Genomic DNA, 26,089 nt, shown 5'->3' on the forward strand with positions numbered 1-26,089 from the left:
ATTATAAATAGTAAGTTGTGTTTTCTCTGAATATATAATATTTATTTGTAACAAACATTAAATATGATCTGTAAACTCTATATCATCTGTCTCTATCAAAGTCAATGTTGGTTCTATTATGAATTGGAACCGACTGCCTGATGTATTGGCATCAGATTCAGAGTCTGTCAGAGGTGTATGAGACTTGCCCTCTGGTGTATTAGTATTAGGGTCTGTAGATAAGGTGTATAGGTGTATGGTGTATAACGGGAGGAGAGACAAGATGTATGGGACTTACCCTCTGGTGTATCAATATTAGGGTCTGCATGGCAGACAGGGTGTATGAGAATAACCCTCTGGTGTATAAGGGTAGGAGAGACAAGGTGTATGGGAGTTACCTCGGGTGTATCAATATTAGGGTCTGGGAGACAAGGTGTTTGGGAATCACCATCTGGTGTATAAGGGTAGGAGAGACAAGGTGTATGGGACTTACCCTCTGGTGTATCAATATTAGGGTCTGGGAGACAAGGTGTTTGCGACTTATCCTCTTGTGTATTAGTATTAGGGTTTGGTATATAGACAAGATGTATGGGACTTACCTTCTGGTGTATCAGTATTCCTGTCTGGCAGACAAGGGACTCCTGGGAAACAGACTGTTGTAATGGACGGCATCGTGTCTATATCACATCCCATAGCAAGCTGGTTGCGATGATTGCGACACTCAATATCCCTGGTGCTCATCCCCTGGCCACAACTAACTGAACACTGTAGGAGGGAGATAGATAAAGATGAAAATCAGATGCCAAAATTACTATACAGGCCAGGTATACATGTACATACATGCAATCAAGAAGGTAATTTTTTCAATAAAAGCAAATAAAAATGTTCAGTTCATCTAATAGCATGTACTCTCTTGTTATAACTAATATGATCATAAGAGTAAAACTGTTATAAATCATTTCAGATGTTGGTCAAGGATAGCTTACCATGATGAATGCTTGTGTATCAAGATTATTTTGAACTGCTTTTCTTTCTCTCTCTCTCTCTCTCTCTCTCCCTCCCTCCCCCTCTCTCTCTCTCTCTCTCCCTCCCTCCCTCTCCCCCCCCCCTCTCTCTCTCTCTCTCTCTCTCTCTTTCTCTCTCTCTCTCAATCACTCAATCTCAATCACTCGATCTCTCTCTCTCTCTCCATCTCCATCCAAAAAGTCTACATTCACATCTTCTTCCCAATCCAGCTTTACTTCCCTCTCCTATATCTACCTTTCCCTTTGATTATTCTTCCATACTCTGCTCTGCACAGCTGTTGACATTTACCTTTCTAATCATTACAAACATAACAACATAGTCAATTACATTAGATATGAACTTAAATCATTGTGTTGTAACACAAGGTCTGTAGAACACCTGCCTCTGTGATGAGAGGCATATGCCAGAGGATAAATACAAATCTATTTACCTTATGCATGTAAATGACAAAACAAAACATTGTTCAATAAATTTATCTTGGGAGTAATTGCTTTTTTTCTCAATTTTCCAGGGTGAAATTCCCCCCCCCCCCCCCCCCAAGATCACACAACTTGCACTTTATGAACAGGTAACTATCAGCCTGTGTTGTGATCACATACTAATCATAAAAATACAGTGCTTGGTACTAAGCTTTATATATATATATATATATATATTTGTGCAAATTAAATAGCACTGAAACTGAGTGAGAAGATTTTGACATTTTTTTTGGGGGGGGGGTTTGTTAAAACATATGTTCCCTTAATTCTTGAGCACACCCCAGATAATTGCACTTTGTAACAGGTGCATATCAATTACATGAACTTGACACAGTGTACACAGATAATAGATTTTTATAGATTGAAATAAGGATGTAGCAAATGCAGTCCATTTCTAGAAGTTGTTCTATAATTCTCTATATTATTGATACATGTCCTCATAGAGTTTACACCAATGCCATTAATATCTCATTCACTTTGCCCTGTTGAACTCTATTAACTCTAAATATTGCTAACAAATACAATTGTGGAGCACACAATTCATTTGTGAGACAAGAAAGGCTTTTTGCATACTTATTTGAATGCCCATATATCATAAATATCCGAACTATTCCAGCTAAACAATTATATTACTCGGAGAGTACAGAACTTTGGTTTTTATCTCCCTACTGACGACAATCTTTCACAGTAACTTGACAAGTACATAATATATTTCAATTACTAACAAGGATGCAATTTAATAAGAACATAAATCAAGGAAGACTAAAAATAAAGCAAAACAAAGATTTCTCCCTACAGCTACCAACATGTACATACTTCTGGATAAAATATCTGCAAATTAAAAAATATCCTATCAATTCATCACATCTGATTTTGTATATCAGGTTTGAAATAGTCTGCTTTGTCATGTCAAACAAAGATCTTTATCATTGGAAGTGACAATGACTCCTCTTGAACTCCACAGACTTACTCCACAGAACACAGCAGTACCCATGTGAGATGGTAGGCAGATAAAATAGATACATTTCCTCCAACTGTGACACCTTCCTATATGGGAGTATTATAGTAAGCCCTGGGAGAGTCTGCTTATAAAACTTCACAAAAAGTCTTACACTTTTTTTTCTTCAGAAGGAGATTCCTATAAATCTATTTTTAGTATCTATTAAAGCTACCTGATATAAGTTCCTTTAGGTCAACGTGGTGTCAATGAATGTTCTTGGATATGGAGGGGAGATTGTATCAGCAGCAGCTGTTTGTTGAAAAGAGAGTTGATTTCATCTAAGATTTTTAAATGTAAAATAACAATCATCATCCAACCCCTTTTATTTTCAGGAACCATTGTGACTATACACAATTGTGAATCAAACCTTATTGGATGATAAGCTAAAAAAATATAATTATTCCTCAAATATCAAACATCACATACATTTGCCATGGTATATTACTACACATGCGCATGTAGGTCTTTGGGATGTTTAGTGGATTGTAGTTCATGAGTGTGAGATTCCGAAAAATTAATGTTTAAAACAACATGGTTCTGTGTGAACCCTCAACATTGTTAGTGGTTTGTCGTTAATGAGTGTGAGATTCCACAAACTTAACATTTAAAACTACTCTCTTAAAAAAAAAAAGAGTGAACTTTCACTCTATTTTCACTTTCTTGGGAGTGACGTCCATGATCACTTGTTTAGGAGTGAAAATCGATTGATTTTAGAGTGCTCTCTTAGAAGAAAAGAGTGAATGTTCACTCTATTTTCACTACATTTTCACTCTCCAGAGGAGTGACGTCCGTGATCACTCAATTTTTTTAGAGAGTACATGGTCCTGTGTGAACCCTCAGCGTTGTTAGTGGACAGTAGTGTACGAGTGTGAGATTCCACAAACTTAACAAACTTAACATTTAAAACTCCAATGGTTCTGTGTGTGAACACAGCTTTTGTAAGAAAAGACTTTCAACAGGCCTACTTACCGGTGACCAAGGCTCAGGTTTCCAGTAAGGGCAGCGATGAGCATTACAAGCTTGTACTGAGGCTAGTCTGGAGCCATCACACATATCGTCAGATAGTCTCACTGTCATACTTGTTGATATCTTCTGTACACAGTACACCTCTCTAGTCTGGCTACCAGCCCCACATGATACTGTGCATGCACCCCATGGCTCTCCTTCCCATCTGCAAACATAATGCAAAAAAAATAGGTATCATTAAACATTCATAAAGGTTAAGCGGAGGTAAACCATTGGATATGCTCAGCTTTGAATCTGCTTTTTGGGGGTTGCAAAAGGGGGGAGGGTCTTCTATGCCATGAATATCATTTCACAAAATGCCTAGCCCCTAACAAAATATATTTCTTGACTATAATTATAAAGAAATTTGAGTGAGGCCCATGAGGAAAATGAATGCAAGAACCTCACAGCTCCCATCTCAAATAAAACATTTGTCTAAAAGTTAAAACAGCGCCTGGGAGGAGGGCATCATATATATGTCACCAAAGATGGCAATCTCAACTTGTAGGCGTGTTTATTTTTATCAAAGTTTGGTAATAAAGATATTTACTTCCTATATTCATTCATTCAATCATTCATGCCATATGATTCTGAGGATTGTTTTGACTTCAGAACTGAATTGAGTGCACTACTATGAATTCATCCATCACATCTATAACCTCACTCGGTCCAGCCAATTACTGTACATTTCAACAATCTCATCCCTAAGGCAAGCCGGTAACGATCAAATTTCAAAGAAATATTGCTGGACATCTTTCAACAGTCCACCAACAAGAATTTGCCTCTATATTCCTACAGGAACTACCGAAATAACAATGCTTACACAAATATAAATTCCATGTGGACTGTGCATTGCATTGTGATACAACCATGTTTATTTTACTATTCAGTAGATAACAAACTAAAACATGAATATGATATACATTAAAACTTAGATAAGGTCTGAACTTAAAGACTGAAAGATGTTTGAAATAAGTAAACTTAACACAAATGACCTACATCATATTTAGATGGCTTTTTTTCCTTCTTCTTCAAACAATCTGTTTGAACTTTCTGCTTGCTCCATCTCCCAAATTGGATTTGAGCGTAAGATCTGCCATGGAAGCTTTTGTAATAGTTGGAGGCAATGATGGGATAGTGAGGTTACAAGGTGCTAAGAAATTCATAAGCGTCCTTGGCCTAGAGGTATGTAAGTTGGATACTATTGGTGATGATGAGTCACTTTATATACCAGCTCAAAATAGTCATGGCAGAGAACTCCAATCAAACTTAAGATTACATAAAAACGTCATGGTGAACTCAACTGACATAGGCTATTTTCGAGGGGTGGGGAGAAAGGGCAGATAACAAAACATAAAAATCAAAGGGTTAAGAAAAAAAGATAAACAAAAATTAAGAAAAGGAAAGAGAAATACATAGATGATCATAGAGTGATAGACACTTACATTAAAAACAGTAGAGACCTCTGCATTTCTATAGAAAGTTTAGATTTGTTAGGGGTTATATATCACATACTTTTTCAATTTTTATAGAGGTAATTCTAATTTTCCGCTTCAGAACTTCATATTCTGTTCTCTATTGTTGTAAATTCTAAACTAGCTAACAATGATCACTGTAATCACGGCCTTCAGTTGAAGGCACACCACAAAATAAAAAGACTTGCAGAGGTTCTAGAGGCATTATTGGGTTAAAAATACATCCATGTTACTTTTGTTAATCAAATCTTTTAGAATAGAAATTCAGTTAAACACGAGGTGAAAATTTCTTGTTCCTTTTTAATACATCCAGTAGGAAAACAAAAATATTCCATTTTGAAATACTTCTTGGTCAATGATATTCATTACCAACAGCCTTGTGATGAGATGGGGGCACCCGATAGGCCTGTTTTCATCAGCTCGAGTTTGCCAAATAACCTGCTATTTCAGACTCAGGATATTATCCCGAAGCTCAAAATTATGTCTTCACCAGACCAATACGCTCATCACAAACTAGCTCGGACAGGTGCAAATTAGCCTGCTATTTTCCAAATAGGGGGATATTTGGGAAACAAGACCAACATTTCTCAGGATGTTTTCTCGACAAAATATCCCGCTAATTGCAACTGCGGGCGAATAGTTAAAATAGTGGGCTATTTGATAAACTTGAGCTGAGGAAGACAGGCCTTATGAGTGACCACAAGATCTACCTTTTTGCACCTCAGTCCTATGACTCCCATTTTGGATCACCTTTCAAAGGCAGTGGCAGGCAAATATTTGAGTTCTAGTTCTTCTAATTTTCTGGCAGAAACTTCACAATGACTTGCTGATTTGTGCAAATATGATTAAACCCAACGATAAGTAGATTAAGTTGCAGGCAAAACTACTCCTTGGGTTACTCAATAATACATTTAAGTTGTAATGTCAATCTTTAAAATTGAAAATTGAAGTAAAAAAAAAACTGAAGTCCCATACTGTTCCATACTAGATTTCTGCATTCTACACCATGTACTTTAGACTACCACTGTATGACGTCAATGGTAAGACCAAATCCATAGATACACTATTGCTCATAAAGTTGGATTAATTTTTGTTTACCTCTTTCCATGAAGTGGTTGTGTCAATGTGATTCATTCTTGATAGATAAAGTTTATATCTTCTCAGATAGTAAATAAAGTTTTGAGAAAACATGTAAACTTTATCTATCAAGTATAAACCATATTGTCACAACCATTTCATGGAAAGAGGTAAGGACAAATATTTATTCAAACTTTACGGGCAACGGCGTATTTTGATCTTGTTATACAAGTTGTCAAGGATTTTAGTGCAGGATATAACTAAATGAATTCTCCTTCAGAAAATCTGAATAGTATATTGATTCGGTCATTTATCAGTAGGCTGACATGTTGCTATATTCACATATAAAGAGATTTCTAAAAACCAAATCCAATTACTGGTATCTGATTTGAAAATCATTAAACGTGAACCGTTTTCCATCATGCATCGTTAGGTTTTATGAGGATCCATTGAACTTAATGCTTTTTATTGACAAAGGAAATATTCACCTGTGCATTGAAATATGACTGGCTCTAAGCTACTATATTTGTCTTGACTTTCATAGGAAATTGAAGAAAAAAGGAAGAAAAAAACTACAAAGCGTGCTGTCATGTTATTGTACTATACTCTAAAACCACAGACTTTCACATACATGACAAATGTTTGTGAATTTCCAAAGAGGTAACAACTGGCAGAAGCCTCATTCCGCAAAATATTTAACACAAGACTCATTTTTTGCAGTTTGTGTATTAAGTTTCTTGCCAGTGAAAATTGTTGTCATTAACAAATTGAGATAATTTGAGGTGTCAAAAAATTCTGGTTGAACCGTATTTCTTTGATCACAATTTAGTGTGATCAAAGTTGGACCGCGTATGATAAAATGTTTTCTATTTTGGGCTTTGAAGCTGTTTCTCACTATGACTATGATTTACCAAAAAGTTACACAAGATTTTTCTTGAATTTCGAGCTCTTTCTCATATTTCAATAATTTTAAGCTGACTAATAGATGAAATATAGAAAATCGAGAGTATTAGCATACCAATTCACCATATGTTATATATAAATGACCTTCTTAAAGGTACTATGTCCCTTTTGCAGGCCCCAAAAATGAATTCCAATGGCATTTGAAAAATAATACTAATTTAGAACTCCCCTTAAAAAATGGGGCTTGAAAATGTCTTTAAGTGGGAAAATAACTATTAGTTGTCGAATCAACTTAGGAGCTATAGAGCCAATAAGTAATAGTCTTGATTTTCAGACCATTGTACAGCATGGTCGTACGTTTTATGCTGCGCAAAGATTCAATCAGTTTAATTTTGGCCATTACAAGAATGGGTTATTGATGTAGACAAATCCTTTACAGCTCATTTTATGTACGTTATTACCAAAGAAGAAGCAAAAGCCAGTCAGTCACTCAATACTGACAATAGTGTCTGCCAGTGAAGTCTAGCAAGTAAACGGGTTTCCTTGCATAATTTGAATAATAGGACACTACTAACCTTAAAATTTCACAGATAGGACATACATGACATATTCATAATTCCTGCAAAGTTCTACAGAATTTGAGGTTGGCTGCAAAAGGGACATAGTATCTTTAAAGGGCATGTCCGGCCCATTCGCAAGTTGAAATGAATAGGGAAAAATTGAACATACAGTTTCATCAAAATCTGATAAAAATAAGAATGTTACGGAATTTTTGAGTTTCAGATAATTTCATGCAAAGAAAGAGATGTATCACATTTACAGGCTGTATGCAAATTAGCGAGTTGATGATGTCATCCTCTCACTTTTCTCTATCCGTTTTGTACATAATATCACTTTCCTGCTCTGAGGAAACATTGCTTTAATACTCATGGAAAATGTGCAAGATGACCGTTATTGTAATATATTGTAATACAAAGGAATTTTGTTATATAGGTGTGTCAACAAATGAGAAGAACTTGAAATTTCATAATAATAATAATGATAATAATACAGCATTTATTATGCGCCATCGATGTAGTAAACTATTCTGAGGCGCAGAGGGATAGATTTAGAATGAGATACATAGAGAAATGAGAAGGGGGGGGGGAAGAAAAGAAAAGAAGAAAAAAATGCATAGATGTATACATTCAACATATAATTAACTAAAATAACATGTGAACATATATGACTTTAGATTCTTTTAAAATGTTTCTAGGGATTCTAGAGATCGGATCCTCAGTGGAAGAGCATTCCAAAGAGATGGTGCTGCAGAAATTTTTTCTTGATGTTCTCATTTCTTTTTCTCCATCTTGTTTGCCTAACACTTCATCTCTGCTACCTATTTCCTATGCATGTATAAAAGCTATTTCTGGAACCCAAAAAAGTGTAGCAGTTGTCACACAAACATACTGATGAATGAACACGATCTATAATATTAAATGATTTGATTGTATCTGGTCAACAGACATTTTTACCCCTATAGGCTATATGTACCAGTATATAATATTAGAAATAATTCGCTCGTATTAACTTTTAACATTTTGCATCACTGAAAAGGAAGCAAGGAGAATCTTTCCTGCAGGTTTTATCTAATTGTCATATTTACTTCAAGTAAAAATTCAGCCTGGATTCAGTTTCAATAATTCTATCACAATATCTCAAAATCTCTGTAAGATAGGATCTAATTTTGAAGAGCAGGAGAGTTGCCAGAATGATGGAGTGATTATAGTGCCAATCACTTCTTTCATAGTTTTATTGCTTTATCTATATGCCATTTCTTTAATTTCTCTCTATATTTTTTAACTTCGTCTTTATTTCCTTTCTTATCAAATAAATCAATGGCATAATGCTCGGACTGAAAGTTTTGCTGAATTTCATGAGGCTCTATACCTATCATGACATTTTAAATATAACCATTGATGACAAATATCTTACATATTGGTATACATTTAAAAGAATAAGAATAAATACCAATAATGAAAATAAATCAAATGAAGCACTGGGCTAAATATTCATTTTTCTTTATAAGAACGCACTATAGGAGCATTTGCACTGCCAGCAAAAACCATTGTTTTTTTCCTCAAATTCCGCGGTTTTGTCTGAAGTTGCTAGGCAACTAACGACCCATAAACATGACAAGCCTGAATCGAACAACCCACCTCTGGAGTCTATATTTTTTTTAAACCGGTCAAAACTCCGCTGGCTTTTGCAATGTGAATGCTCACTCTCAAAACATTGGTGAGTTATTCCGGTTTGTGGTCACATATTATGACTCTCCTCGTTTCCGTTCAACAAGTGGCGCGTGCGCAAAACTTACACACAAAAAAACCCAGAATTATCAAACACTGGCGGGGTTTTTAATGCGTTTTCCAGTAGTGTGAATGGAAGTTTTTGAGATAAATTTTTGTTTTAATGGTTTTTTCTGCATTGTAAATGGGCCTTAAAGAAGAGTTTTGATCATCACTCAGCAGGGGAACCATGTAATGGATGTAATGACTCAGTAGGGAACCATTAGGACTTGACCTCACAATCTATGCCCTCATTGCAGCAGTCATATATTATTCAATTTGTCCACTTGTCAATTGATATGCTTGACAATTTTAATGAAACTTGAAAGGCAAGTTGGAAATTATAAATGACATTTTCTAACTTTATACGGATTATGTGTATGATCTACATGTACACCCTGTACCTCATTTCTCGTAAATCATTCATTGCATCTATTTATTCATACAGTGTATGCTGGAAGTTTAAATGAAGGCGTCAAATGAATCATTTCTTCATCTTTTTTCAAATATTTTTCTTTAAAAAAAACACGTAATCATTGTTTCCTTTAAATAGATTGCCAATAGTATAAACATTGTAACCCTTGACTTGTACCCGAGTCCCAATGATGAGACCGTCACGGGCCGACATGAGACCGACTACACACAATGACATTACCCAGGGCTAGCGATCTATCCCTGATCTGATAAAGAGATCAGCAACTCTTAATGGCTAAGATAGGATCAGTTTGGAGTCTGTTTGGCGGGAGTTGTATAAATAGAACCAATCCCCAAAATATTTTGCCTTTAATGTTTTGGGTTCCATGTTGTTATGTTCATAAGACCTGTCCTCATCAGACCAAAGTAGCGAAATAACCTGCTATTTTCCCTATAGCTCGAAATTGCGTCCTCACCAGACCGATAGGCTCATCACAAAATAGATGAAGACGAACACAAATTATTCCAATTAGCAGGCTATTTTGGAAACAAGACCAAGATTTCTCGGGATATTTTCTTGACCACATGACCCGCTAATTGCAACTGCGGGCTGACGAAGACGCAAATTAGCTGGCTAGTTTGAGATCAGACTAGTTAAAATAGCGGTTTATTTTGCAACTTCAGTCTGATGAGAAGATGAAAACAGGCCTGTTGAGTAAAATAGTCAGCTCCAAATCATTACTGCAGTCTATAAAAAAAATTGCAAGTTTACTAAATACAACTCTGTATAAAGGTAAAAAAAAATGACTTGCAAAGACGACTTGAAAAGTGACACCTCCCTGATGCACCCATATATACATGCATGCAAGTGCGTAGAATCCATCCTTAGTGCATGTGTCAAGTTTTTAGCTTTTCCTTGACTTTCTTCATGCTCCTTTAACCTTTCTCTCATCACAGAATGCCAGGTCAAGTTATATGCCAAGTTATATTTCATACATTCTAGCTGTTAAACAGTTTTTCAAGGTGAGAAGTCCTTATTTAATGATCTAAATCCAGTTCAGGCCTTCTAACTACATCTAAGTATAGGAATATCGTCGGCCGGGTGGCAGAAGGGCGTTAGCGCGCAAGCGACTCGAAAACTACTTTTCGAATTATTTGCATTTAAAGATTTGTTTTATATTCAAACTGCTTTCCGTCCCGAAAATTTGTTTAAAACATTGTTTGTTAGTTCGTTCGTGCAAAGAATATGTTTAAAACATAAAAGACTAATAGAAATGTTGTAGTAGAACACGGCCACAATTTTTTTCTCCGAAATAAGTCAGTTTTATAAAAGTTTGAGGCGATTTAGTGCTAACGCCCTTCTGCTTAAGGTTTCATTATTGACCTGAAATTCGAGCTAGCGCCCTTCTGCCAGCCAGGCGATGATATAACTAAATTCATTTCAGGGATGGTTCAAATCCTAAATTTCTAAAAGTTTAGTATGCATAGAGGCCTAAAGTGATAACGAATTCAATTTCTGGTAAGGCATTTGTGTCTTTCACAGTAAGCAGTCACTATGAGGTCTTTTTTTAATATATCATGAATCCAAATTTCCTTTCAGAAAATTTGCTGATAATAATTTCAACCATAAATATGAAATGTTAAAATCTCTGAGTTTGCTATTTGTAGTAGTGACTACTGAGCAATAATCTTACTTGGTTGGGTGCCTGAATAAGAAGATAAGATCAGGTAGAAATATAGTTTCAAAACAAATCTCCTTGAGGAAAGCTGAAAAGATCAATGTACTTTTGCATCAGTGCTTACCCCTGAAACATTATATTACTTCTACTTCAGGTCCACAGCAGGTGTGTAATCATCCAGTCCTAAACTTGATATCTCTATTGACCCCTGACCTTTCAACCCCACACAGGTGAGCATAAGACCTCAACGTGACTGTCTCTCACACCATGGACCCTCAGGTTTCTATGACCTGCTCTCGATTCTGTTTCAAGCTATTTAAAGGTACTATGCAGGCCAAAAAATGAAAAGGTTAAGTTCCAACAGCATTTGAAAGACAATACTAATTTAGAACTTCCCTCAAAACGAAAGAGCTTTTAAATGGCTTTTAGTGGAAAAATAATGACCATTAGTTGTCAAATTGACTTAAGTGATTGCAATCACCAAAATAATAGTCTGATTTTTATACCCTTTTACCTAATGGCTGTACGTTTTGTACTGCACAAATATTCAATCAGTTTAATTTTGGCCATTACAAGTAACGGTAGTTATCACACAATGAAAATGCAAAAAAGACACTTATAATCAGCAACTGGGCTAATTCTTGCACTTTCCATAAAGTTTTTGGCAATGAAGCCCCCAGCCCCCGCCCCCCCCCCCCCCCCCTCTTTTCTCTCTCTCTCTCTCTCTCTCTCTTTAGTACATGACCTTTGAGCCTTTACCAACTCACTTCAAACCTTGATTCATACTTGACATTTGTGTGGTCTCAGTGCACTCTGCATTATGAAATAATATATTTCACAAGGGACTTATAATGTGGATCATTTCATGGTCAGAACACCAGGTTTAATACTACACCTATTCTAAACCAATCAATCATTACCAATAATAGGAGATTGTGACATTTATAGCAATACGTCTAGACCATGTGTGACTATTTCACAGCCAAAATACAGACAGGAGATGTTATGGATAAATGTCCTTGTTTTAATTGACAGATCAAATGTGAAAGACATACATTTAGGTTTTTTCCTCTCATCCATCTAAGAATTTTTGACTATTTTCATCTTTTCGAAACACGTGATTCTATAAAGTCAAAGATTTAAACAAGTTTTTTTTTTTTTAATAGTTCTTAGTTAAAGGGGAAGTCCACCCTGAAATTAAGTTAGTTTTAATAGGAGTAGAAAAATGAGAGAAACAAGTCAGTGAAAGTTTGAGCAAATTCCGATTAAAAATAAGGAAGTTAGGATTTTTGAAGTTGTGATCAATCAAACACAAATTGGCAACTCTATGACGTATCATGCGAGCTCAACTTCCATTTGCTCAGTACTAAAAAAATCTAAAATTTTCATTTTCCCTCAAGAAAAATTTCAACCATACATGCACCCTAAATATAATAATTGCAAATATGTTTCTATACTCCCCCTGCAAGGAACAAATATATATTCCGTCATCAATAACGAAGAAAACATGATTTTATGGAATATTATGCACAAAGCAAATGAAGGAGAGCTCGTATAATAAGTCACAGAGTTGCCAATTTGTATTTGATTGATCACAACTTCAATAATTCATAACTTTCTTATTTTCATTCAGAATTTGCTCAAACTTTCACTCACCTGATTTTCTTATTATTCTGCCTCTATCGAAACAAACTTATTTTGGGGGTGGACTTTCCCTTTAAATACGGGGAAGATTGAATAACACTCATGTTACACAGCAGCAGCAACACATACCTTGGTGGGCAGTTGATATTGTTACAACTTCGGGCACTAATTTCGGGTTTTTGTCCCTCACATCTGCTGTCTTCAACAGTTTCCCCTGTAGCAACATTGGTACAGTCCAATACACTTGTCTGTTGACCTATACAATAAAGATATAAGAAACATTTATATGCCAAATTAATTCAACACATCAAAATTGCTGAGTGTACTTTAAAAGGAAAAATACCCAACAGCCTCTCTCAAATCCATATCAACTGCTTGTGAATACCAACATTATACTGATTCCTTCATGATAGCAATGTAGCATGTATGTATGAGGAAAAAAACAAAAACAATAGTCTCATGATTCTCATGTAAACACATGATTGTGGAATGGGTCATTCTCAGAATAAGGAACTACATCTTATATACATGTAGATAAGCTGAAATATAAAAACAAACAAATAACAAACATTGACAAGGCACTATTTCAGTTTTCATGTCGTGTTAAATGTTTTGCCTGATACTGGTATGTAAGTGAGAGTCCCATCACCTAACAAGAGATTCATTCTAACAATCATCAGTTTCACACCCATGAGGAAGCAAGAAATGAGTGTCAATCTGCTATCAAGTGGGCACGGCTGTTGTTATGTTGATAGATGATGATCATCATCATGATGACATCCAGAGAGTGCTTTACCATCCCTCATCCCCTCTTTCTCAGGATCATCTAAGTATGTGGGAGTATATGCTCATCATTTAGAATTAGAAACACATCTTTGAGCAAAATAATTCTCACAAACCAGATGGGATAACTTTCTCTTTCTCCATGTGGATCAAATGAATGTTCATTACAGATCCATTTAACATCGGTTGCAATTCATTTTAGTTTTAACCAGGTCTAAGCATGAAATATCTAGAATGTAATGTTAGTGACATGTAGCAAACTTCCAAACACAGCATAGCTTGTTACAAGGAAGAGATGAAAATCAATTTATAAGACTGTGAGAAAAACTATGAACATGACCTAGCAAAACTTAGACCATTTTTCATCTCAGCTCAGTATCCCTGAATGGGTCTTGCATCATCACAATCTTGAAATGCTTCTACCCCTAGCTGGCAGGGTTCAACATTAAGACACTACAGTACAGCACTGCGCTGATACAATCATAATATAGCTTAGGATTTGGACTACTGGGCACTGTTTCAATATGCTTAGGAGTAGTACTATACTCTGTGATGCTGTTTAATTCTATAATAAAAACATAGAGGGTATTATAATCATAAATGAACTCATGGTTACAATTTCCATCGCTTACACAAATTTACAATGAAGCTAATAAAGAAATCATTTAGGAATGGAAACATATCTCACCTTAAAACATTGTGAAAGCAGTATGTCATCAATTCAAACCATATCAATAATTAGTTACGTTTCTTTAGCATTTTTTGAATATTTTGTTATCACCAGGAGGACCAATATCATTAAATGATTAAAGCTAATAGATCACACTGATCTGTCTCTAAGTTAGAACAGGGACTGGAATCCTAGCTAATCAAATACTGGTGTGAGTAGGAATGTATGGGATGATCCTTGATACTATGATGGTATCTATTAGATGATGAGGAGTAGGAGGAAGATACCTTGAGACACTAATCATCGAGGCAAGAATAGTGATAACACTATCATCACCTTTCTACACGTCAGACTTAACCAATCCAGACTGGACCTCAGGTTGGAAAGGCTGTAAGTCTCAATCACATTTTTTTTTAAACTTTCAAAAAATGCTTTTTAAATTGTTGTCACATGAACCAACCAGTAAGAGGATTCAGTAGTAACTGCTCTCGTCAAAATAAAATAGTCTAAAACTAGTCAAAAATATAGTACTAACAAAATATAAATGAAAAAAAATAATTGTTAAAAAAGCAAACAAAATATATATATATATTTTTACTATTTAAAAACAAATTTTTTAATGTATCTTTTGTTCTAAAGTCCTCAGCCTAAATTTTTTTTTTTTTTTTTTCTATTTTCTACTTTTTTCAAGAAGAAAATAGTCAAATTTTCTAGGAAATATCGTAAAATATAGAGAAAATAGCCAAAAAATATATTACTAGCAAGTGAACAACAACCGGGTCGGGTGAAGAAAAGACAGATCAAACAAATTACCAATCATATATTTCTACATATATCATCTACCGTATCTGGGTTCTTGCTATTCAGAGATAGCATTCCAACTCTGGTATACTAGCTCCTGCCCTGATTAGAAGGTCCTGAACTGAAGGTGAAGACAAATGTTACTTGGACCCAGTTTTATCTGTAGTTTCATTTGTCAACCTATCTTATGTATTCCTATCCTGTGTCAAATTAGTATACTGCAAAACCAGAAACTTACCAAATTATAAATGCAAGAATCTTCCCCCCCCCCCCCCCAAAAAAAAAGTTTCAGGTTTGTAAAATGTCATGCATTTGTGTTCAATTATGATACTCTTTCATTGGAACATATCAATGAAGTAAATCATACATTAACCCTTATGGCTGGTACAAAGTTCTCGTACTTCATTAATTGTTTAGATGAACTATTCTTCATTGAATGGTTAAACATATGAGGCGCGGGCAATCTCGTTGCATCTGTAGTAATTCATTCATTCAAAATAATGACCTGTTCTCATGCCATCTGTCTTTCTTACAAATGACCTTTCTATGACCTACCCTCATCATCCAAGCAACTCCTCAATTTCTAACAGACATGTGTTTGCCCGAGCTCATACTGTAACAGCAAACAAATCCCTACCATATGACTATAACTGGCATTATAAAACATGTCCCAAAACAAACTCGATACTACGACAAGACTGGATTTGAATTATGAACAAGTCCAAAATAAGAGCTACAAATTGGGTCTAAACCCTGTAGCACATATTGAACATATGCTGTTGCATGTTTGATGGTCTCTAGTGGTGTAAGGACGGGCATAGTCTACATAACAGGAATAACTAGCATTGGGAGCATCCATCAAGGCTGCAATCATTCTCTTGTCTCAAGAGAAGGGGTGGAGGGAAGGGGAAGGGGGTGAGGGAGAGAGAGAGAACAGAGAGAGAAGGGGAGAGAGAGACAGAGAGTGACAGAGGGTGGAGGGAAAGGGAAGGAGGGGGAGGTAGATACAGACAGAGAGAGAGAGAGAGAGAGAGAGAGAGAGAGGAAAGAGAGAGAAAGAGAGACAAGGGCGTGAGGAGAGAGACACAAAGACAGAGAGACAGAGAGAGACAGATGAGAGAGAGGTGGGTGACCCAAAGACTATCATGGCACAGATTTTCCTTCAAGTACTCTACTTCCTATAAGGGGTAAGTCTTCAAGGTAATTAAAATACTTTCATATCTTCTCCAGACAACACTTCTTTTATTTTGCCTTATAAAGAGTTTAGAGTAGATGAAACTTTAATTAGAGTGTAGTCCACTGCAATTGGAGTAGACTCACTTCTAAAGGAAATGACCACCATTTTTGACACCTAAAACAGTGGATTTACACTCCTCTGTGTTATTAAAGAGAGTTCCTGAAGCTTTATGATTTAAAAACCTGTCAGAGTATTGCATGACATCGTTTCATTTTCACTCTCCAAATATTTGAACTATTTTATCCTACTTAACTCCTACCAAACATTGTATATAACTACAGTAACTTACTTTTCCCCCAAGGAAAATATCATGTAGCCAACATTTCCCTGATGCAATGTGTAGCACAGAAAAAATGCAAGTGATTGTTCCTTCAACGGCTGGATACTAAATGACATAAAACATATGTCTTTTATACTTGTTAGTGTGAATTACTTCTTATGGTGAACCTATACCCTATTCATATTATCAAAGATGGTCCAGTCTAGGTCCTATTATATACTGCATATAAAGATTATAGGCCTCTGATTGGTCACAACTGCTGGCATGAAATACACTAGTGACCCTAAGAAGGGCGGTTATATTTGACATGGAAATTTAAATCACTATCCTCCTCATTTAGGTTCTAAATAATGATAAGAATATTAACAACCCGTATTTTAGAGCTTTTAATTCTTCTAGTCAGAATAAAAGCTGAATCGGCTTCAAATCATAGATAATCACACTATTGGTCTGATATCACTATGAGAGTTGATTCAGCTCCCCCCCCCCCTCCCCCCTACCTCTCTCTCTCTCTAAAGAAGCATGAAATACCTTGAAACTTAGATTTTATTGATCATAGGACTTTTGAGGTCCTCCATCATTAATACTTGTTTGCATATTCATATTACATGCTATCACATATTCTTTCAAAATTGGATCGTAGTCAGATCGTGTAGTGTGCGTCAGGCTTTAGAGCAAGGTGTAAATAGAATCCTTACTGATCCTTACAGATTGACCAAAGAGCACCAGAGAAACAACTTTCAAACTTCTAATGGTCTATCAATATTATCTTCTTTAAAGCGAGAAGGGCAATAATTTAATCTGTGTTAAAGTATAAGAGTAAATCCCCTTCTAGCCCCAAACAGATGATATAGAGGTAATCAGTGTACAATGAAACAAACTAGATCATACAAAAATGCCAGAACATGCTTTATCATCTTGCATGAAGACCCATTTTCCTCTTATATTTCATGATGAGTGTTGCAAACGAGTTGGTAAATATGTAGTCTTTATAAATGTGAACAGGTCGACAGTTAACTGACAGCTGAGGTTAATAGACAATTGACATGCTTCATGACACACAATATTTACCACAATGAAGACAGAGATTTCAACATGTCATGTTTAAATCCTATTACGCTCCCTAGTAATGTTAGACCATGCCGGTATTCAAAAGTGTTTCTACATTAGTTTGACGTCTGGAATGGGGTTATTGTATGGAACGGGTCTTGACATGTATTACAAGATAATTCAATTACTTCCCACAAAGGAGTTATATTTGTAAAGCTTACCCGTTCATCAAATTTAGTTGTCACTATTAGATTGAGAAAAAAAACTTTACTGAAGAAGAAGAAAAAAAAAGGGAATCAGAAGTTTCTTCTTCATAAAGTTAGCCTAGCTTTGAGTTTTGTGTATTCAACAAAGATTGTTTATATTTGATGCAGTATTTACTGCTGTGGTTTTTATAAATCTGTGCACATGAATGGCATGCCTTGACGGAAATAAAGTAGCTGCATGTACTCACTAATTTGCACATTAAAGCACACATATTAAAATGTGAAGCACGTTTACAGGAAGAAGACTTCAGGAGAATTTTTTTTCAATCAGGTACCGGTAATCAATATTTTTCAACAGACCGACAGCAACAAAAGTAAAGCTATTATTAACTTCAAACAGTCTCTTTTTCAATTATAAAATATCTTGGTATCTGCTGAAATAATTCACTTAAAAATTGAGAACATTAGTATAATAATACATTTGTATTTATAAATACAGCAATCATTGAATAATTAAAAGCCATTTAAAATGATAAGCAATGTCTAATACCGACTGCCTTTAATTTATCTTCTGCCTCAGTACTCATTTAAGACGTGTAATGCCATCTACACTTTATCCAGCACATACTTCTGTCAACTAGACCTTACATGTATATTTTTTTTCTTTTTAAAGGGATCCTGTAACTTTGTCTCAGATTCTGAAACAAAATCCTGGATTTAGCTCATACTGCAATGATAATTATAAACCTTTAGGTCAGTCAGGAACCCCATAACTTTTACAAGCCGACCACCTGTATTATTATCAAGATATTTATGATTGGAAATCAAAACCAAATTTTGTGTTTTCCAAACGGTTTTCATAACACTCCAGTCTATTTAGGGAACTCAAGGAGTTTTACTCTTTTGAGGCACTTCTTGATCAGTTTGAAGTGCAATTTTTGTTAAGGCTTCAATATTACACCATATCACAGACACTGATAACACGTAGGGCCGTTCATCTCAGATTTAACATTGTTAAACGATGCCTTTAAGACAAACAAATATGCAGATACATATATCGTAAGCCTCTACCGGTTCAAGCCTGCATGAAATTGCAAAACTCAATAGAGTCAATGCACAGGAAAACTATGTTTGACTTCTAAAGCATTGAGTATATTCACTACAAAGTAAGAATTGAAATGCATGAATAAAGATGTGATGAATTACTAGGTATTCTTTTTCTGCACACTGTTTGCAGTCTATTAGACTTTTTTTTATTCTTCTGTCGGTTCATACTTTTTCATGTTGTATACACTTATGTTTTTGTACGTTATAGAAATTCTACAAATTCATCATTATTTTCCTCTTCTTCCTTCTCCTCTTTTTCTTCTTCTCCTTCTTTTTCTTCTTGTACTTAATATAATTTCTATCATCTGTTTAATGTTATTATTATTATTATCTTTAATAAGTAGTTCTTTTAATTTTCTTATCTGTCTGTAAATATTACTATTTTAACTTATTAATTTTATACATGTCTGTAAAGGACCCCACTGGAAATAAGCTCTCGAGCTTTCGTGGGTTATCCTGTTCAAGCTGACTTATTTTTTATCTGTTATTATTGTATATTGTTGTATGTTGGAAGCTTGTCGAATAAAAATCAATCAATCAATCAATCAATCACTATTACATGGAACATTATCCATTGCCAATTAACATACCAAGTGTCCTTTTAACACTACCCTGTCATTAATCATATAACATGGAAGGGGTTTGTTAGAAATAATACAGTTTTAAGAGAAGTTAGAACTTCCAATGATCAACTACTAAAACAAAATCGGAAAAAAATCATAAAAGAATGAAATAAGTGCTTGAAAACCTTACAACAATCGTTTCTGCTCTGTAAAAGAATTGCCAACACAAAACAGAAAGAAACATACAGGGGCTTCAAGATAAGATCATTGTTCAGGCCTTCCCGCATGATACTTCTGCCAAACAAGTCTCTGTGTAGGTCTATACAAGATGGACTATGAGATCATTTAGATGTGGGCCATGGAGGAAAATTAATGTGATTCATGAATTGTTGCAATGACATTCTAGGCACGTGTTCAAGATACATGATTTACATTAATTTCTCAACAACAATATAAGTTACTTATTAAATTGGATACATCTTGAAATAGTGATAATTTTCTTGGTTTAATTACTGGCAAAACTCACTCTGAAGATCTACGTGGAGGGGTGTGGAGGGAAACAAGTTTCATTGTGTTCTGTGCCATACATGAGAATAAGATGAAGATTTAAGATACCAATCAACAACAACAACAGTAACAAGTACAACTATTTGTATCATTTGTAGAACACTTCACTGGAGATTTGTATTTGATTGGTACTTATACAGCAACTATCACTCTTATTTCTCTATCCTCAGTGGTACAGTGCTGCTAATTCGTAAGCTCCTGTCACTTCTGTGTCTCAAACCTCCATGTATGCCTTAGTAGTACAAGGTTTCCTATACAACCCCCTATCGTTATATGTGTCTCCATCCTCTGTGGTGCTTCTGAAAAAAGCTACATGTGTCTCAATCCTACAAGTACGCCTAAGCGGTACAGGGGTGCTTCCTTGACCCCCTACCACTATGGTGTCTCCATTTTCTGTGGTATAGGTGTGCTTCATAAGCCCTCTACCACTCCAGTGTCTCAGACATGACATATATGCTTAAGTATTTTTCTGTGTTTAACTATAGATATCCTCACTTAGAAAAATGCGAAGAGACAGAAATGGTCAAAATCATCGTCTTTCTCTAGTTCACCATGAAAGTGAATGTACTCAGTTTTTTATTTTTTCTGCTCATTTCACTACCTCTAAAAATGTTGGCAGCATGCATACAACCTTTAAGCTACATTGTCTTGTAATGAAAGTATTAAATTTTTAATTCAAATCAATACATCAGAGTAAATTAAATCATCACATTGAAACATTGCTAACAACTGACCTGTGTCTGGAATCCATTAACTCCATAGGTTGCCATTTATGATCATACAAGATAAGAAGTGACTTCCAATGTGGATTTAATAGCCTATGTCACTCTTAATCAATTGGCAAAACCAATGTCCGTTTGAACAAGCAGCATGACGTATGCAGCATAGTATTTCTACCAAGTAGTACTCTACCTCAGTTTCAGCTCTGTAATTTCTCTCTACTCCGTTCTTTTTTTACATGCTTAGGCGCCACGGATTTATTCAACTGGCATTCGGAATGCATTCGGAATGTCCTTGTTAATCTTTCTGGAATGTATCTGGAATGACCCCATTCTAGCCACATTCTCAAAAAATCGATGCGACCTGCGCCTATTGTCTAGAGAACAAAGGGGCATTCCAGAATGCGCACATTCTGGAATGCATTCTGGAATGCGCCTTTGTTCTCTAGACAAAAGGCCCAAATCGCATCGACTTTTTGAGAATTGGGCGATTAAAAAGCATGCCCGAGACGCTGGCGATTAATCAGAATTGCGTGATTTCAAATGCCTGCCAAAGTGACTACAGCGCGGCGCACAACAGGCTATAACATTCGTTCTCTCAACTTCTGATTTTCTGAAGTTGATAACAGCGGAAATACGTTGTCTCCTAATTGAAGGGAAAAAATATCTTGGAATTAATATCTTGGAATTACGTTTCCATTTTCCAATAAAAAAAAAGTTACGATCGCTTTATTTCTTAACCGTTAAAATGAATTTTGACGCTACGAGCTTGTTTTAATACAAGTATTTTCCTGCTCGAAAAAAGATTGCATTTATATAAAATAAATTGTTTGTGTTTTCAAATTTCTGCCGACATAGTGTTGGAATATGAATAAGTATCATATTTATATAGACAGCGCGGAGCACTTTTAGAAGGAGTAAGAGCTATTTTTATTTATCTTTTTAAACAAGGTATAACATTCGTTCTCTCAACTTCTGATTTTCTGAAATTGATAACAACGGAAACACGTTGTCTCCTAATTGAAGGAAAAAATTATCTTTGTATTACGTTTCCATTTTCCCATAAAAAAGTTGCGGCCGCTTTATTTCTTCCCCGGTAAAATGAATTTTGACGCTACGAACGAGTTCTAATACAAGTATTTTCCCGCTCGAAAAAGATTACATTTATATAAAATAACTTGTTTGTCTGTTCAAATTTCTGCCGACATAGTGTTGGAATATAGACAGCGCGGAGCACTTTTAGAAGGAGTAAGAGCTATTTATATTTATCTTTTTAAACAAGGTATAACATTCGTTCTCTCAACTTCTGATTTTCTGAAGTTGATAACAGCTGAAACACGATGTCTCCTAATTGAAGGAAAAAATTATTTTGGTATTACGTTTCCATTTTCCCATAAAAAAGTTGCGGCCGCTTTATTTCTTCCCCGGTAAAATGAATTTTGACGCTACGAACGAGTTCTAATACAAGTATTTTCCCGCTCGAAAAAGATTACATTTATATAAAATAACTTGTTTGTCTTTTCAAATTTCTGCCGACATAGTGTTGGAATATATATAAGTATCAGTTTATATAGACAGCGCGGAGCACTTTTAGAAGGAGTAAGAGCTATTTTTATTTATCTTTTTAAACAAGGTATAACATTCGTTCTCTCAACTTCTGATTTTCTGAAGTTGATAACAGCGGAAACACGTTGTCTCCTAATTGAAGCAAAAAATTATCTTGGTATTACGTTTCCATTTTCCCATAAAAAAGTTGCGGCCGCTTTATTTCTTCCCCGGTAAAATGAATTTTGACGCTACGAACGAGTTCTAATACAAGTATTTTCCCGCTCGAAAAAGATTACATTTATATAAAATAACATGTTTGTCTTTTCAAATTTCTGCCGACATAGTGTTGGAATGTGAATAAGTATCAGTTTATATAGACAGCGCGGAGCACTTTTAGAAGGAGTAAGAGCTATTTTTATTTATCTTTTTAAACAAGGTATAACATTCGTTCTCTCAACTTCTGATTTTCTGAAGTTGATAACAACGGAAACACGTTGTTTCCTAATTGAAGGAAAAAATTATCTTGGTATTACGTTTCCATTTTCCCATAAAAAAGTTGCGGCCCCTTTATTTCTTCCCCGGTAAAATGAATTTTGACGCTACGAACGAGTTCTAATACAAGTATTTTCCCGCTCGAAAAAGATTACATTTATATAAAATAAATTGTTTGTATTTTCAAATTCTTTAAACTTGGTCAAACTATCATCAATCTCTTTCTCTCTCTTTTGTTGTTGTTGCCATTTTGCTTTCGTTCAAATCAACTGCGTGTCAAGTAAATTACACTACCCGTTCAATAAATGCAAGGGAAAAGATTTAACGGTGGAGGCAAAGGACGTATTTTACTCAGTGGGAACATCATAATTATTCTGTATTAACATCGACTTCCATTACGACTGGTTCCTAGGAAACCAAAAAATATCGATGGACGATGCTCCACCCCCCCCCCTTCCCCGAAAGATTGAATGGAATATGAAACATCTGAGACTTGGCATTTATAAATTGTACTTAATTAAAATAAATGGGCAATCCAACCCTGTGGTGGAAATTTGCTTTAAAGGAAAGCAAAACAAATCAGGGGAAAACATTCATAAAAGTTTGAAAAACGATCCGATAAACAAGATCAGATAACAAAACAAAGGCCTTTGCGGGTTGTGAAAACAGCCATTAAATAACCGACCCCTGACTTGGTAATTCTTCTCCCCTGTAATTACCAGTGTCGGAACTCTGACAATACAGTTTTCATGTTATCAACTTGATCAGTTTAGCGAATCATTCATGTATGGATCTCCTCTATTATGAAACGCTTATCTCAGCTGCCTGGACCGGATCCCACAATAAGAGGAACAAACGAAATCAATGTAAAGGTGTAACTACTCTGGAAGATTACCGTGTTGAAAGAAGAGGATGTAGGCCCAAACGTAGGTCAAGCTACATGACAATACAAACAACCACTCTTTATGTACCTTTACGAGGGCATGTAACCATTTTAGAGCAGGTTTGAGTTATAGGTATAGCCACGAATATGAGAATTTTCCTGGGCAAATATGCTACCATTGTTAAAGGGGGGAAAAAAGCAAGGCAACATAAAAAAAAACAAGTTTTCTGGCAATAAAGAAAAGCGAGTGCAAGATGAAGAAATTAATGTCTATTATCATTACTATTCCATTACAATATTGTAAGCATCATCATCGCCATCATCATCATCATCATCATCATTTCATGTATACATGCCATCTACAGAACTGATCATGAAACGAAGATTAACAAAGTTTTATTGACAGGATAGGTTGAACGAGAACACAGATGGAGACGAAGACAAATAAATTGAATTCTCACGAGGGATAACCAAAACAAGTCTAGCTGTTCAATGGTTATCCTGATAAATGGGGTTTGTGTGTCATTTTATTCCATAAAATATATCTAGGCAATAGTGGTAAGATTGTAATATGGTAAGGCACACGACAAATGAATATTTCTAATTATGAGAAACAAAGTCGAAAGTATTCAAAGTAAATATTATTTTTGTTTTCGAGAATAAAACAATGTTCATTTCAAAATGCATAAGTTCCCCAAATAGTCCTTTATTTGATTTGCACATTTAAAAGAAAGGGCATTTAGTGTAGATCATGGCATAATGTTGGTCAGAATATAGTTACAAAATGTGTCGAAAACCCGTGTAAAACGAAGGCTTAGGCCTATTATTTATGGCTCGGTTGATAATCGGCCGAGCTTTAGCACACGACAATCATAGACAATGGGGGAATGAATGGAGGTATCGACCGATCTTACGCAATTTGTATCGTGAGTGTATTGAAAAGGAAAGACGTGAAGCTTCAGCAAAATAAGACGGCAATTTCCCTCAAAAAATAACGGACCTTATTTTTCGTATTGATGAACATTACTTATATCTTTAGAAATAAAAAAAAGTCTGAACTTTCATTTTTATATTTACAAAAAGAATCACGAAATTGACTGAATGAGGCGCAATGAAAGTAGAAAGCACCGCCAAATTTTCCATTACTTGCGATCTAACCGAAATCGCTCGAGAACCCCGTATTTCTTTATAGGGGCACATTACGGTGCGGGATCAGTCTAAAGGCCGATATTTTGTTATGCTATTAATATTATGTGCCATTTTTAGATACATGTATTCATATTACCGGCCCGGCCCCCCCACTCAGTGTTATTTAGGGTACGCATATGCGTGTTCCAACCGACCCCCCCTTTTCAGCAAAAGTCCGGTGTGTAAAGTCAATACGGCTCGACCTTTTTCTTTTGTATACGAGCCTTTTTCCGCACCCCCCCTTTTCAGCAAAAGTCCGGTGTGTAAAGTCAATACGGCTCGACCTTTTTCTTTTGTTACGAAAAGGACATTTTGGCAACACGCATGCGGTCATTTTGAAACCTGAGTGGGGGGGCCGGGATTACCGGACGTCTCGTAGTTTCACGGTTCAGACCTAGTGTTATCCATTACGACTGTCAATTTAAGTTCACGAGATAGGAACCAAACTAATATCAATGGATGATGCTCTTACCCCCCCCCCCCCCACCTCCCCACCTCCCACCTCCCCACCTCCTTCCCCCGACCACGAAAGATTGGTGGGGATTTGAAAGTTGGATTGATGACTGTATCTTAGAAATGTTGTAATCAACACCCAAGTTCGAACAGACTGCGATATTTATTGTTAAGTCGCCTCTGTTCTGAGAGCGCCGACATGTGGCGGGAATGTCATAATAAACCTGTCATTATTTGAATGTCGTTTTGCGACTGGTCAATGGTGAGGAGCAATTATTTACGATGACAAAAACATTTGTGTATTACAAAATAATCCAACATTTTAGGATTGCAATACCTTTAATCTCTCTCTCTCTCTCTCTCTCTCTCTCTCTCGATAATAATAAATCCATCTCTATCTCGAATCAACACCGTCTCCTTCTTATCTAATATGAGGCGTCATGTCAATCAACACCAAAGTTTAAAACGCGCGTATATTTGACATTGTTAAGCGCCTTTGTTCTGAGAGCGCCGACATGCTTATGGCGGGAATGT

General features: G+C 35.7%; 1 protein-coding gene across 1 annotated transcript in view; it reads right to left on the bottom strand.

Annotated features, from left to right (window-relative positions):
* The window catches only part of LOC580296 (ADAMTS-like protein 1), a 47,979-nt gene that overhangs the window by 12,694 nt on the left and 9,196 nt on the right, over positions 1 to 26,089 (bottom strand). The window contains exons 2-4 of the mRNA XM_030977213.1: positions 13,138 to 13,264; positions 3,454 to 3,655; positions 579 to 744 (exon numbers count right to left, since the gene is read on the bottom strand). Of these exons, the coding sequence (XP_030833073.1) occupies positions 579 to 744; positions 3,454 to 3,655; positions 13,138 to 13,264 (495 nt within the window). The remainder of the gene's footprint in view (positions 1 to 578; positions 745 to 3,453; positions 3,656 to 13,137; positions 13,265 to 26,089) is intronic.

Source organism: Strongylocentrotus purpuratus, unplaced genomic scaffold (genome assembly GCF_000002235.5).
Source record: "Strongylocentrotus purpuratus isolate Spur 01 unplaced genomic scaffold, Spur_5.0 spur5_scaffold_9, whole genome shotgun sequence".
Taxonomy (NCBI): domain Eukaryota; kingdom Metazoa; phylum Echinodermata; class Echinoidea; order Camarodonta; family Strongylocentrotidae; genus Strongylocentrotus; species Strongylocentrotus purpuratus.